This window comes from Eublepharis macularius, chromosome 1, assembly GCF_028583425.1.
Source record: "Eublepharis macularius isolate TG4126 chromosome 1, MPM_Emac_v1.0, whole genome shotgun sequence".
Taxonomy (NCBI): Eukaryota; Metazoa; Chordata; class Lepidosauria; order Squamata; family Eublepharidae; genus Eublepharis; species Eublepharis macularius.
Genome location: NC_072790.1, coordinates 207635770 through 207652145, shown reverse-complemented (window position 1 = coordinate 207652145; position 16376 = coordinate 207635770). Strand labels below are relative to the sequence as shown.

At 42.9% G+C, this 16376-nt stretch overlaps 1 protein-coding gene across 2 annotated transcripts in view; it reads right to left on the bottom strand.

Annotated features, from left to right (window-relative positions):
* Nucleotides 1-1219: 1219 nt before the first annotated feature.
* PPP1R21 (protein phosphatase 1 regulatory subunit 21) overlaps nt 1220-16376 on the bottom strand; it is a 42845-nt gene continuing 27688 nt past the window's right edge. The window contains exons 17-22 of one of the 2 annotated variants that reach the window (XM_054985839.1): nt 15149-15397; nt 11195-11230; nt 10369-10488; nt 9754-9852; nt 6013-6141; nt 1220-2700 (exon numbers count right to left, since the gene is read on the bottom strand). In XM_054985839.1, the coding sequence (XP_054841814.1) occupies nt 2671-2700; nt 6013-6141; nt 9754-9852; nt 10369-10488; nt 11195-11230; nt 15149-15397 (663 nt within the window). In that variant the 3' untranslated portion in view covers nt 1220-2670. The remainder of the gene's footprint in view (nt 2701-6012; nt 6142-9753; nt 9853-10368; nt 10489-11194; nt 11231-15148; nt 15398-16376) is intronic. The other variant, XM_054985845.1, reaches the window with a different exon arrangement.

Genomic DNA, 16376 nt, shown 5'->3' with positions numbered 1-16376 from the left:
ATATTTTATCAGTAAAGTAGGACTTTTATCATAACATGGAGATAAAGGTTTGAAACAGGCCTCATGACTCAATTTCTTACCAGGTCATCTCCCTCCTCTACCACCAATACATCCAATAAGTATCTGCAGCTTTCTAAAAATGTAAGGAAAAACCCAAACAAGGGGCTATACGTGGCCACCACCTGAGGCTGATGTGCACACAAGCTCTAGTGAACAGGCTAGGGGAGAAGGTCAATTAGGAAAGATAAAGGAGTGGCTGGCTGTGCATGCGCCTATGCATGTCGCTCAAATCAGCCACTGTAAGCATCACTACTCCAGATAGAAGCTTCCCATGTTCAATGTTTGCAGACTGAGTAGGTCAAAGCAAGCTTCTGAAAGAGGGAAAAGTGTTACCCTGTTGCAGATTCAGATCACGGCTCTTAACATAACAGGCTGAATGGCCAGTACTAGTTCCACAGGCACGTCTTGGGGTGTGGATCAGCCAAAACTAGCCTGGGAGAAAACTGCAGGCACATGTGGTCTCAATGCACTTCTCCCTTCTTCAAAACCGTCATGCAGATGTGCCCTTAGATGGCCCTGGGGAAACATTCACATTCTACAGAGAATATACCATTTCCTTTTGTAATGTAAACCAGTATATGATATCCTAAAACTCAATCAATCTTTGTCTCCATACATAATACACTCTTCACAAATTCTGTTCTACCAGATGTTTTGCTTTTAACTCTCCCATTCCCCCCCCCACACACACACATTTTACCAGCTGTATCACCGTCTCAACCTTTTAGCAGAGATGACAAAGTATTTTGGGGGTCTGCAACACAATATGAATGCACACTTGCACAAATCTGCCAGTTTTTAAATATTACCTCAGGAGGCTTGTATTTTGACTTGCCCTGAGACCAAAATAAACCTCATGAATTTATATTCTACATGTGATACCTTTGTGGTTTGAGGCAATTTAAAACTGGTCCTGCCTTTAAAAGCAAGAGTTAAAATTAATCATAGGGTGAGGTAATCTTTCAAAATGCACTGCCCTTTAACATACCCCCCCAACAGCAAAGACATTAGTCATATTATTCCACATGCAAATTTAGAGACTATGAAACATCCTTGAGGAACAGACATGCCCAAAGGCAATTTTTGTTCAAAATCACATCTGCTGTTAAGACGAAAACACAGACAAAAATTCTCTTGAGGCAGAACAATTTAACTTGGCAGTATATTTATTCTATATTCATAATACACATTGACATGGTTGATACAATGGAATAAATCCTTGAACACAGGACTATCTGTTATGGGGGCAACAGAAGTAATTCAGTGAAGGAACATCTTACAAATCAGTGGTGGAAAACCTTCCAGAAATGTGTTGAGAAGACCTTAGATTAGTGCAGACAACATTCCTACAGAAAGTGTGAATGGGAATAATTCTTAGAACATCAGGATGTCAGTGGGACAATTCCAAAAGGCCCTGGGGCCAGTTCAGGCATCCAACAGTCCAAAACAAGCTACAGGCAGCAGGGCATGTCTCAGAGTTCGAGGAGTAAACATATACATAATCCATGTGGAGATAAAGCCTGGCTGGATGTTCGAAGTGTGCATACGTCCCTATGCACAATCTCTACTGCCAAAAAGGAGAGGAAGAAGGATCAAGGCAATCAGGCAAATAACTCATACATTGCCATGGCAGGTGAGCACGATACTCTCTGAAGCCCAGCTCCACAGCATAGAAGTAATTTTCTGGGCCCATCAAAGATTTAATTAAACATGTGCACAGCTTTGTTTAATTTGGTACTTTGTTAGCCTGCTTCACTACGCAGCCTTCATTTGAAATAGACACTAAGGATCCATTGTGAGTACCATCCCAACTTTTGTGACATAGAAGATCTTCCTACAAGAATGTTCAGCCTTTTTTTTCTAGTTGACATCTTGCCATCCACTTCTCTATCAACAGGTATGGATGACTTGCAACAACAACAAAACCCTGATAAAATCTCTCTTCACCATGATTTTATACAAATTCCTTCTTTGGCCAACTTTCTATGCTTGATTTGAAGGGACTACAACAACTGTACACTTTTTATTTGTTCATTACAGTTAAGGTGTATTTTGCATCAGTCACAGCTGCATGAACTGCCTTTCTCAGGCAATATTTGAAGCTAGTCTATAAGAGAAGAATATCAGTAGTACACTTTACAATAACTGCACAGCTCACATGGCTGATAATACTTATAGCTCTGACTTTTTCTTTACACTTACAGAAAGGAATGAATGGGCTGGAATGGAGACCTCACAGGCAGAAAATGACCATTACCATGGTGATGCCAGATGTTTAAATATCCACTCAAAGATACAAAAACTTGGAAGTTTGTACACAGAAATTAAAATTAGTTACAAACTATGGTAAAAAGTTTTGGTTAATTCCTATGTAAGTTACCCATGGAGTGCATATTTCCCACCTACTTTGCGGACCATACCAAGTTTGGTTTGCTTTACACTGACTACCAGATTGGGTGTGGTCTCAAATCCATACACAACACCAAATTACAAGTGTCTAAGTCCACCACTACAGCCACATCCAGTCAAAAGGCATCTGCCAACTGAACACTTCCAGCACCTGTGTTGCCATGCAGCAGCAAGATCCAACAAACAGCCAGCTGACTGATACTATCGACTCTTATTCTTCTTGGAATTTCCCTAAAATAAAAGGAGAAAAATGCAACGGATCATCAGCATCATCTTCGTGTCCAACTACTGGAACAATCTTTATGGGCTGTTACTGCCATTCTGGGCATTTTTCTTTTTTTTTAAGCTATGATCTTCAGACAGCCTCCTCCTTATAGTGGCCTCTCTCAGAATTGTCCATATGGTAACAGGGCTTCTTCTGTGCTAGGCCCAGCTCTCTGGACTGGCCTACCAGAGCGACTGTGGAGACTGTCTTCACTCATTGCATTTAGAAAGGCATGCAAGATGGTTTTATTCCAAAAGACATCTGGCAGAAGGTGAAGAGTTTTGGCAGATTTGACTGCATTTCCTTTCGCCCAATAAAAGCTCTATGATACAATGATCTTCAGCAGTATATAGTTGTTCTTAATCATTTATTACTTTGGCTGCATTTTTAATTTGCATGCTGGATCCTTGCAACCCATTGTTGCAATGTTAGCCATCTCAAGTCTAAGGAGATAAGGCTGGATATAGACAAACAGCTATGAAAATATGGACAACAACAAAGGGCTTGCTTTCTAATGAAGAGTGCTTGAAGAAGAAGACTGATTTTTTTTATTAAAAAAAAGCCCTGCTAAACATCACAGTGAAAATGTGAACTATGTGAGGTTTCAGTGTAGATAAGCTCCAAGCATATAACTGTCTCCATGTTTGTGATTAAAGCTTCTGCCTGCCAGTTCCACAAAAACTTTCCACTTCATCACAAAACAGATATTATGGAAGAAATTCTTACAGCTTCCACAGCCTTAAGAAACCACAAGTATGCTGTCCTGGTTAAAAGTCAGAAGTCAGAATGAACACTCAGAGAATACCAGATTTCAGATACAACTATAACTGCTGGGAAGGCAGCTGATGCATCACTTTAGTCAATTTATACATTTAGGGTCAGATGTTACCAGCTTTTCCAGTTACCCAGTTCCTCATCTCTCTGCAGTCTCAATCCCATATAACTTTAGACTACATGGGGCCCATTATTTTCTGAATAACCTTTTTGATGGCTGAAAGGAGTTTCAGCTCCTTTTGCCAATGAAAATGCTCGTAAGATCCAACCCCCGGCCTTCCATAACATCAAATATTGATTTTTTTTTCAAAAAACAAATTTTATTTAAAAGTATATTGTAAGAAACCTGTATTATATCTATTATTATGAATACATTTTTAAAGAGACTACTAAAAAAATCTTTCGATTAACTTCACCAAGAATTTCATGTATCAGTACTGCGGTTTAACAAGTAAAATGCACCCCGGATGACTGGATGGTATATCGCAGTTGGCCAGTTTTCAGAAAACCTGCTTTTGTATGTGCGTGTGGCTTTGGTGAAGAATGCTGGATTAGGCAGAACTCAGCCTGATCAAGCAAGGGACTTACATCGGCAGACAGATTCTCTTTTACTAGAATCCACACAATTCACTAATGTGTATCAAATGCACAACAGCGCATACTCAGGATCACTGAGCAAAACAGTATGCCTTAACTATACAGAAAGCAATAATGCATTCTTTAATAATACTGTACCATGGGGATTATAGATGTCTAGAGTCTACTGTTTATCATATCATACATCCACACACCCCATCATCAGTTTACATAGTACTAGGCAAAGTTACATTATTTATTTACTTCATTTATACTCTGCCTTTTTCCCCAGTGGGGACTCAAAGTGGCTTGCATCCTCCTCACTTCCATTTTATCATCACAACAACCATGTGAGGTAGGCTAGGCTGAGAGTATATGACTGGCCCAGGGTCACCCAGCAAGCTCCCATGCCAGTGTGGAGATTAGAACCTGGGTCTCCCAGATCCTAGTCTGATGTCCTAACCACTACACCACACTGGCTCTCAAACAGACAGGTCCTTAATCAAACAAACAGTTCCCTGTTTCAACAAGGAGCCCTTAATCTTAACTTTAAAAGCAGGAGAAGCAGTAAGAGGATGGGAAAGAAAGATAACAAGGACAGAAGAAAATAAATGAGGTTATAGTTCAGAGTGGGGGGCAGTGTGAATTAAAAGGGTTAAGTAAAGAGGCTTGGAGGGGTGTAAGAACTGTCACAACAGAGGTAGGACATTTTATAGGGTTTTCATAATTTCATTCATGACTTCCTCACCAAGAATCAAAGCTCCCACTTACTACGTTGCCATTTGTTGTCAAGTTCTCTTTAACTGGGCCAGCTAGCCAAAGGCAAGGTCTTCATACAGCCGCTCTCTCTACACCCCACCCCCAACAGTCGCATGTGACCAGTCTTGCCTCAGGAATTGATTGTTCTACATGACAAGCTTCCCAACAACCATCTGTACCATTCTTTTCGAGAGGAATGGCATTATAATACAAAACACTTGAACAGGCTCAAAACAACTGCTCAGTTCATCAGGCAACCTCCAATTGCTCCAGTCTTTTTTTCATGTGAAAAGCTTCTCTTAACCACAAACACCTTTTCTATACCGTTTGCCATCAGCTAAGTCTCCCATACTGTTCCCAACCTTCTGAGTCCGGCTGCTGTCTGTTCTCCCTTCTCTGCACAATTTGGGCATTGTTAAGCAGCAATGATGAGGGACAGTATCCTTACTGCAAAGACAAATCCACCTTTGGAATATCTTCCTTGGTCCACAGGCCAAACATTTGGTTTTTTCACCTGCCCTCTCCCTTCTCCCACTTTATCTAGATGGTCATTTTGTTAATGAAGGAACATGAAGCAAGTGACTCTGTGAAGTTCAGACTTAACCCTGCACATATGATCCTTGAAGAAGTGTATGACTCAAAGGATGGTGAGAAAAATACACATCACTGAGAGCCAGTTTTGGTGTAGAGGTTAAGAGTGGCAGGACTCTAATCTGGAGAGCGGGGTTTGATTCCCCACTCCTCCACTTGAAGCCAGCTGGGTGACCTTGGGTCAGTCACAGCTTCTTGGAGCTCTCTCAGCCCCACCCACCTCACAGGGTGATTGTCATGAGAATAATAATAACATACTTTGTAAACCGTGGGTGTTAAGTTGTCCTGAAGGGCGGTATATAAATCGAATGTTGTTATTATTATTTTACAGTTTCAGCTTTTCAGAAACTCCTAACTTCAAATCTGGGCTTTTTTCTTTGATAGATTCTTTTTGAGTCTGAAGTTCCGTAAGTCATGAATTCATTTAAAACTCGGGGGATGGGAGGGAGACATAGAACCAGACTTAATGCTTTGGACTGAATTGTTTTTCATTTATTGTAACCTGCACTACATGACCAAAAAGGGAGGCAATACTAGACATCCAAACTGCAGTTCACACCAATAAGCTACATACATACCTTACTTGCTAGCTTTAGTGTATCTATTTCTTCCCGTTGTTTGGATAAAGTTTCGTTCATGCTGCAGAGGTGGTCGCTCATCATACTTAACTGATCTTCATAGCTTCTCTTGGTTGTCGTCAACTCATCCTGAAAGACCAAGAAGATGGCACTGTAAATTTTGCCCAGCATTACAAAACACTGAGATGTACTGTCATGGTGGTACCACACAATGCAAGACAGATGAGCACAGAAAATGAAACAATTCTCAGTTCAAAGGCCTGGGAGCTAAAGTGGCCATTGTGGGAGCATTGAGAAATCATGGAAACATTGAGGAATCATGGAAAATCCCCCCCCCCCTGTTATACCAATATAGATAAAAGCACATGACAATAATCAATACTGAGTAATACCAGGCCAAACTCTTGTATTCTCTAGATGAACTTTTAAACTCTGCATGAACTGTCTGTGTATTTTTTCTATGTGTTAAATAATTCTAACAGGTGTGCTTTCATCCTTTGACAGTTAATTAAAATAGTGGACTCTATCGAGATTAATGTTCCTCTATCAGAGATTCAACCAATGGTGATCGCTCAACTTAACTTTTCCTGACACTTCTCAGAGATTTGTAGTTTTGTTTTGCAGATCTGAGTATGGCGTAATTTTTTACTAATTGGAAGGTTGTACTATAGAAATTATGAATATTCAGTGAAGCGTCAAACCAATCATCGTTTGTTTGTGCTATCATGTGAATAGACCTTAAATATTTGCATATGATGAGGTATAAAATTGCAAACACAGATAGAATGATAGAGCTCTGATGGAAGAAATCTCTTGAGAGAATTTAGGTGAGAACTTATTTTTACCTATGCATTTCATAGAAACTTTGATTATGTTAAACTTGGAATTTATTAAGAAATGTTAGCAAACTTATTTCTTATTGCCTTTCTGTGTTCTGTTTTTATAGGATTTATATTAATAGCCATTTATATTTTGATTACTTGCTTCATTAAAAAACTAGGGTGTATTTTCAATAAAGTGAAATAAACTCTAGACAAGTGTCTGTGTGTTTGATAAAGAGTTGCAAAGCAATATTGAACCCTATATAAATAAATGTACTGATAAACAGCTGGTTCAAAGAACTTATCTGTTTGACAGGTCTGAGAACTAATTGCTGAAAGCTTTCCAGGAGAGAGATACAGCTTTCTCTTGGCTAGTAGAAGCTTAGACCCGAAACAGACGTGACAAGTTACCTAAGTTCAACCTGGTTTCCTTACCTCAAGGTTTGATGGGAAATGTAGGCGTCCTTGCAGGTGCATCACTGCATTTCTCCTTCCCCTGCTTGCGTGGCCCGGAGCTACATAGCCCCATGTGCTCTGCCCCCCCCGTCACACTGAGCGTGGCTTCATCTCCCCCCCCCTCGCCTGGCCCAGCCCCCACAGAGCGACACTGGGCTGCACCGGGAGAGCGGGAGGAAAGGCTCCCGGAGCATGCTGCATCTCCCTCTCACTCGCCCGGCTCCCACCAGAAGCCGCGCAGCCCAGAACTGCGGGGACTGGGCCAGACGAGGGGAGGGGGGGAGATGAAGTGATGCTCAGTGCGGCGGGGGGGGCAGAGCACGTGGGGCTATGTAGCTCCGGGCCACGCAAGCCTCCGTTTCAGCACAGCCGTGTTCTCGGTGACATTAGATGACCAGGCGGTTTAATGCCGTGGCCTTTTCGCGCTACGCTGCGCTTCTTCGCTCCGGTTGCAAAGGGCTCTGCTTGCCCAGCCGTTCCTCGAGCACCCCTTTGCCCGCTTTGACGTTTCTCTCCCCCTCCCTCTCTCCTTTGCAAGAGAGCTGCATTCTTTTGCATTGCACCCAGTCAAAAAGAGAGAGAGAGAGAGAGAGAGAGAGAGAGAGAGTTGGGGAGGGGGGCGAAGAGGACTGACTGATGAGGCCTTAAAGCAGAAGAACGCAAATTAACCTTCAGGCAGAAGGTTAATTAGGCAGAGCAAGTGGGGCTATGTAGGTCTGGGCCACGCAAGCCTTCCCCCCCCCCCCGTCGCACTGAGCGTCACTTCATCTCCCCCCCTCCCCTCATCTGGCCGAGTCTGGTGGGGCCGGGCGAGTGAGGGGGAGATGCAGCATGCTCCGGGAGCCTTTCCTCCCACTCTCCCGGAGCAGCCTGGTGTCGCTCTGTGGGGGCTGGGCCAGGCGAGGGGGGGGAGATGAAGCGACGCTCAGTGCGACCGGGGGGGGGGGGCAGAGCACATGGGGCTATGTAGCTCCGGGCCACGCAAGCAGGGGAAGGAGAAATGCAGCAATGCACCTGCAATGACGCCTACATTTCCCGTCAAGCCTTGAGGTAAGGAAACCCAGGTTGAACTTAGGTAACTCGTCACGTCTGTTTCGGCTCTCAGTTTCAGACACGGGCAAAAGCTCGTTACACGCCCCCCCCCCCCGCCCGTTGCATAAGTATATTTCCCCTTGAGCTGTAGCATCCCCAACCTGGCATAAAACGCTCTTTCTCAGCAGTTTCCCCAACCTACAGGAGCAGCTTTCTGGGAGCACAGAAGGTTGCAGAGAAAGAGGAAGGAAGAAAAGCTGTTTTTTGAGCCAGTGTGGTGTAGGGGTTGAAAAAGGAATGGGTGAGACTGGGGTTTAAACTCCTCACACATACCCATGAAACTCAGTAATTAAGCTTTGACTCACCCTCTCTCAGCCTAGCCTGTTTGTGAAGATAAAATGGGAGAATTGCATACACTGCTCTGTGCTTCCTGGAAGAAGAATGGGCTAAAATGCAATAAATAAATCAGGACCTTGGAGTTCCACTTGTAGTAGCTCTTTTTTAAAAAATTCCAGCAATGACCAGTTCAGCAGAAGGAAACCACCTCCTCTTATCACTTTTGATATTAAACTGGAAATGGTCTGGAAAGAACCTGATATGCTTATATTGTACCTGGATGAGAGACTACTGAGATCCTCAGAGGAAAACTGGCATATTAACAAAAGAGGCAAATGTACAAATAATTTTAAAAACTTGTGTTTGCTAGTTGCAGCTGTATTTTAGCTCCACTCTTCCTTCAGACCACTGTTTGGCCCATAACCAGCCTTTGAAATAGGCTAAGCTGAGGGATAGACTTTCTCACAGGGTTTTAAAGCTAGCTAGCAAGGGTGAGACAAGTAATGAAGAAACACTTCAACTGGCAGTGATCAGCATGACTGAGCCCTCCCCCACGCTGTGTTCCCTGCAAGAACTGGTTCAGAGGGCAGCTTATCCTACGGAAACAGTTGTGTGGCACCTCCCTACCCTCTGTCAACAGAGCTGCACTGGATACCCTAGTGGGAGATTCAATATGACAGGGAGCTTTTACATTTCCTCCCTTTTGGCTGAAAGGCTGAGAAATATGCTAGTACCGGCAGGAAGAATTAGACATTTTATAGAGGAATGAAATATAGGACATATTGCACAATACTGTGTATGTTCCATATTTAAGATGCCATTCAGTTCTTACGTGGAACTTTTTTCTGTCCAACAAGCTCAGAATCCAGTGAGTACAGATGGAAAACTGAACACTAAGGAGAAACAAACCCCAGAATAAGAACCTTTTGAGTGATGTGAATCTGAAAATGCCATCTTTCCATAGCCAATTTCAGTGGCGTAATGCACTGCTATAGCTCTGAAAGTTATTGCTACCACTCATTTCTGGATGTCACTGCTCTGTATGCATTTACAGGAACAAAAAGTTACCTATATATCAAAAGCCAAACAAACTTGCCTGTAATCTGGTGATGCTCTGTCTAGCCAGCCTCATCTCTTCTGTTGACGATTCTTTAGATTTCTCAGCCAGAGAAAGTCGCTTTGCAAGTGCTCGGCACTGTCAAATCAAAAACAAGAGAAACAAGCTCATTTTTTAAAAAAAATCAAAAGTTAGCTTATTTTAGCTGGTCTTTTATGCAGACACTTCCAAGGCATGGTGCAATTTACCATGTGTCTCTCATCAATCCTCCCAACAAGCCGAAGTTGAGAGATAATTTTGCTATCACTGTTTTAGATGGGAAAGCCCAAGGATGAGAGATCAAGGCTGCGTGGCAAATTTAATATCCAGCAGGTATCAGAACCTCCACCTTTTCTATCTGTTTTAAGCGCTCAACAAACAGCACCACTGTAAGTTTCACCATTGCCTTCAGCTAGCCTATCTTCCTTAGCTATATTTCCAAAACTGAAAAGTCAACTTCTGGGCAGAAATTTTAAGCTTCTGCAAGCCTTGCCCCCGCTGGCAGATCAGAGACATCATCTATTACCAAATGTCCTCTACCATCTGAGCAAAATTAAGGTTCATAGTAAGTCTAGTGTTCCATCTTTTGAACAGGTAATTGAATGACACACTCACCTCTGCATGGAAATGCACTGACTTGCTGTCAGCTAGCTGCAACTGAGATGTAAGCTCCACTATCCTGGTCATATAGTGGTTCTTTATTAAATCTTCCCGGGTATCAGCTTCTGGAACCTGCTAAGGGAATTTATAGCAAAACAGGCAAGTACCTCAAAATGAAAAAGCCACCACAAACTAAATAGGAAAAGTGAAGATGGAATAGAAAGATACTGTTGTAGTTCATCAAGAAAACTTACACGCTAATGTGGCCCTGAGATGCTCAAAAGAAAGGCAGGCATATAAATATTTTTAAATAAATAAAATGATTATTAGATGGAGAACATGCAGGGTTTAGGAATACTGGAGCAGTAATAACAATGCTGCTTATTTTCCAGGAGTATTGCAAGTTTCCATAATCATTGCATGTAGCTTGTAATGCAACATATTATCGTCAACAGGTCAATGTGCATGTGGTCCTATTAAGTAAATTAAAACTGAACAGCAGGTTCATTTTACATTATATTCTAGCGAAGAATGCTTGGATGTAAAAGGCTTGCTTTAATTTATATCGAGGGGGTTGGATCCAAAGGCACGCTTCTGGGAGCAGAAGGGACTTCAGCTCTTGGAAGAAGGGATCTGAGAATTTTTGCTGAGTTTTCCACTATAGCTGCAGCCATCCATACTGCAACCCACTTTGTTTATAAGGAGCCTTGACTTTTTGCTGCAGAAGGGAGGTGGTGGTGGTAATGACCTATTCGGCCTATGGAATTCCACTCAGTTCTTTGGATCTAACTCATACCATAATAAAATATGCCAGTATGATTCTACCATATTAAAAATATACCTTTTCATTGCAGGCGGTCATTGTTAGCATTCCAACCTTAAAAAAAAAAAAGATGAAGCAAGTGATAAGATCACAGAAGCTCATTTGCCAACTCAAACTTATTTGGAAATTAGCCTTATTAGTTTAACAAGATTAAATTTTTGAGAAAGTTGAACACATGCTAAAGTGTTTCCCATTGGAACTGCTGAGGCTTATACATGCTTAACTTTAGCTAGATTATGCCATTGACATTTTTCTCCATAAACAGAGATCACACTCAAGGAGACCTTCTTGGAAGTGTGTCACTGCCAATGCAATATTTAATCATAATCCATGTTTGAACTGGTAGTCTGCAAAACTTCTAAATCAGACCCCAAACATTTTATTGATATTTATCAATTATTTTATAAGATAATTAAAATGGCATTTTAACCCTGTAACAAGGGGAACTTAAACTATGCTTACATATGCTTTGCTAAAATGAGAGGGGTTTGTGGAAAGGAAATTGGATCTGCTCCCAATCAAGCTGCAAATGTCAAAGTGCTAGGAAAGTGCATAAGGTGATGCTGTAATGCTGCCTAATGCAGCAGGGTCAGCATAGAATCATTGATAGTGAATCTGAATTTCCAATCCCTACTCAGCCATTAAGTTCATCGAATAATCTTGGGAAAGGCACTCTCAGTCTAGAACAGAATGGGTAACTTGATGGATGCTTTTCTGAGTTTCACAACAATAGGGCACAAATGTGATAAGTAAAAATGAACAGACACACTGAGTTTTTTGGAAGCTGTTCTGTTGGCATCTCTGATGGCATGCCCCAGCCAAAACTGGTATTAGGATTAGGTGCCTTGTTCTAGCAGAATGGAACTCATTAAATCCTTTTTGGCTAGTGAACTTTTTCCACTTATACAAAGTGCAGATGTCTAGCATTTCAGTCAAAACCACATACAAAGAATAACAGCAGTATATAGTGTAACCCTTGGAATTTACAACAAACCACTGGATATGGAAGGGGTAAGAGAACTGTTGGCTATTGACCTCATCTGCATAACTCTCTCAACACAAAGAATGAGGGGAAGTAAACACTTAGTATCTTGTCTGTGATGTAGCCCAACTGCTGTTACCAGAACAAGAATGTATGCCCTAATTTATGAGCTAGCAGGACCAAAAGGACCACCTCATTTCATCAGAGAATCCATTGGGAGAAACTGAAATTAGGTTTCTAATATCCTTTGATAGCTCTTATGATCTAGTTTATTAAAGATGATACAGAGAGAACTGAAGGACTGGAAGAGCATATCTAGTAGGCAGAGAGATCTGGCCATATAAACATCAGTGTATAATTACAACTGTGGAAATGCTCCTAACACACACACACATTTCAGGCAACTGAGCCAACCACAGATAAATAGCCACAGGGGAAAAAAGAAGCTTCTTGTAACAAAGGTTCTGTACAGGATTTCAGAGGGGACAGTAACAACTTTCACAGGTGAGACATGGTCATGTGAATCAGTTTTGTTGCCAGGCAGTCATTTTCTCCACCGAAAGCCAACAAAGCAACAAAAGAAGCCATTTCTAAATATAACATGATCCAAGTCAGAGATCAAGCTTAGCTGGTATAATAGCCATGAGTAGGGCTGTGCATGGGTGGAGAGATTCGGTATTCCCGCTTCGGGTTTACCCAAAGCGGGAAACCGATTCGGAATACCTCCAAATCCGAAGCAGCTTTGGGAATTGCTTCGGTATGCTCTGTGAAGATTCGGAGCATACTGAAGCGAGGGGAGGAAACTCCCTACCACCACCCACCATCCTCCCTGGGGCAACCCCTCGACCCCCCAACCCCCTGGGGAGACCCCTCCACCCCCACCCAACCATGGGGAGACCCCTCCAACCCCTACTACTTACCTGGCGGTGGGAGGGTCATCAGCTGGGCAGCGGGCCGCCACCATCGCTGCTGCTGTGGTGGCAGCAGCACAAGGCAGCGCAGCCTGGAGCCAGCCGGCTCCTCTGCCGCCACCCCCGCCGCCGCCCGAGCCTGCGGGGTGGTGGGGAAGGCCGGAGCGGCCTCCTCCGGCCCCTCAAATGGCCGCCGCGCCACAGCCATTTGAGGGGCAGGAAGGGCCAAAGGCGGCGGCTCCGGCCTTCCCCACCACCCCGCAGGCACAGGCGGTGGCGGGGCAGCGGCAGAGGAGCCGGCCCGGAGCCACCACAAGGTAGGTGGGGGGAGGTGGAGGGTTGCTGTTTAAAGCCCCCCACCGCTGCCTGTAAGCAGCGGTGGGGCCCTTTAAACAAGCCCCAAAGCTTTCTGACCATTTCCAAATGCTTCGGAAAGCTTTGCTTCGGTATTCCAAAACGAAGCTTGCCAAATTGGGTCTGCTTCGGGTATCTTTACCCGAAGCGAAACCTGAATAGCACAGCCCTAGCCATGAGTGAGCCCCAAAAGCCAGGAATCCCCAGTTATAATCTCCGTTTGGGCACAATTTCAGGAGGAGACCTTAGGCAAGCAGTTATTCTCTCTGCTTTAAACCCTTCACTGAACACCTTTATTACTGCAAGGATCACATGGTGCACCTTCCATGCAGGAGTAACATTGTTTTGGTCCAAGTGTCAAGGAATGCCCTACTAAAAGCACTCTGCCATGATAAAAGCAGATAGAGGCCCCTGTTGTCAGGTCTATGGATGACAGGCTATGGCAGATAGATCCCTGTACCCTCACAGCAAGCAGTCCATGGTCTTGGTTGATAAGGCTTTATTCAAGGAATCAAATCATGTTCATAGATATGTCCACAGGCTGATCAGAAGGTTGACAGGAATAACAAAATCTGTAAAACTATGGCTCATATACACCCAAGTACTCATTTCCCCTCCCAACAGGAAAACATAACTTTTGGCGCGAACCAGTCCTGAGAACTCCCTAAAAAGTTTACAAGCTTCGTCTAGACAGGAGAGAGGCAACAGATTAAAATGAAACATGGTATTCTTCTTCCCCCTGAGAACTAGCAGGTTTGCAAGGTCAGAGACAGTGAGCTTCAAAGCACAAGAGATAAGACACTCCAGATAAAGCAGGCCTGTGAATACAAGGCAAGTTATGGCATCAGCAATATGATATCAAAGCACAGCTAGAACAATGGTTCATAGCAACACATCAGCTGAAAATAATGGCATGGATAGGTGACAGACATGACACCTGTGTGGGTGCAACTCACAAAGACGTTAAGAGTTTGTGTGCTCACTGGCTCCAATTCACAGCTCTGCACATCATTTTCTATTGACAGCTATGGCAGACAGTGCTCTAAGAGCACATAGAGCAAATTTCACTGCCATAAACTGCCAATGAGAATACATTATTTATGTACCAGTCAATATTGCTGCACCAGCTAATATCTTCAAGTAGGTCACTTTTGATAATTCACATGCATATTGGAAAACCAGCCAGCCCACTGAACAAGTCTTATACTTAAGCACTAAGGGTTTAACTGTATAACTGCAGTAATATTTCAGAATAATATATTTGGTATGATGCTATAATCTGAGAGAGCACTATGAAAATTTATATATTAAAGATGGGCATAATTCCCAGTAAAGTCATGACTTTGGAAGAAACTAATCTCAAATCTACCATTTCTGTTTTAAAGTTTCCACTATATTTTGCTACACTTATTTTCAGAGCAAAAACTCTGAAAATAAGAACATTTGTAAACATACCAGTTCTTCAAAGGCCAGAACCACACATATATTAACTTGAAAAGATTTGCACCCAGAACTCTCTCTCCAGTGCACACACAGTGAAAATTTGTGTAAAATGCATACTAATACTTCGTCAACCCCAAATATCAGATTCAGGGAAATCCATTTCACAAAAAGGCAATTTTATTACATGGTAGTTCCCTTTTCTCTCCCCTACCCCACCCTAGTATAATCTCCTAGAAACTTCTCCAGCTCACCCAGCTGCAGGAAGGAAGGGACAACACCTACCAAACTTGTGATTTTAATGGGTTCGCTCAGAACTTTCTCTGTTCCATTCTCCTTCTCCTGTTCAGCTGCATTAAGCAAGAGGGAGCTTTCCTGGCTTGCCTCAATCAACTGGCCACCACCAGAGTTCTTGAGTTTCTCAGCCACCTTTATATTCTCTTTCTCCAACCTGATTTTGGCCAGCTGGGCCTCCAGCATCCAGTGTTCTTTCTCCTGTTCCAGTTTTGCGATCTTTTCCAAACTTTGCTGTACCTTGAGAACAAGGAAAGACAGTACTCTTTCAGGTGAAGGGATGGGAACAGATGAGAATGAAAGAGGCAGGACTACCCAAAGAAGCCTGCAGCAAATGGAGTCATTGATACAGCAGGCTTGGACCTGGGGCCAGGAAAGACAGCACAGGGCACCAACACATGGTTCTGGCATGCTTTCAGGTGGACTGAAGGCTTGTGGTAAATCCAGTCAGCATTCAAAAGTTTCTAGCACCCATGATTACACAAACATCGCCAAATGGCTACCAGTTTCCCTCATGAATATTCAGACTCTTTACGCTAAAACAAAAGACACACAAAAATAACAGTACAGAAATGAGAACACATGTGAGACTGGCTGTGACATATTTTAGATGTTTTATAAAAGTAAACAGCGTTTCAATCATTTTAGAATGTAAACACATGATAAAGGCAAAATGCACAGCTGCTTACAAGAGTCAAATTCATCTGCAAAATGGAGGAAACAGATGCTTGCAGTGACAGACTAGATAAAGTTTTGCAAGTTGTAAGAGACAACGCATGCACTGGCCTGGTTTCCTAGTTCACAGAAATCTGGCTTCACATTTTCAGTATGATGGGTAGCAGATGAACCAGACTGTAGTCCCATTTACATATAAGTCATTTTATCTCATCCTCCCATACCCCAATCTTGAGAAAGTAAGTAGTCCAACAACAAATGCCAAAGCAAAATTTTTGTTTGTTTTTGCCTGTGCTAGGGCTTAAGGGGGGCGGGGGGGATGACCAACTGAATACACACTTGACCTTCCATGTCTTCATGCAGAGCTGATAAATTTGAAAGCAAAGAGAGTTACAACACGTACAATGTCAACACCTCTGCAGAAGCAGAACTGTGTGTCAAAGCTCTGCTTGGCTTTCAGGGCCGACATCCTTCGGGGGCCAAATAATCAGAGAAACTTCCTGCTTTAGCCCCTTGTTTTGCATTCAGGTTAAGCTTGGCTTGT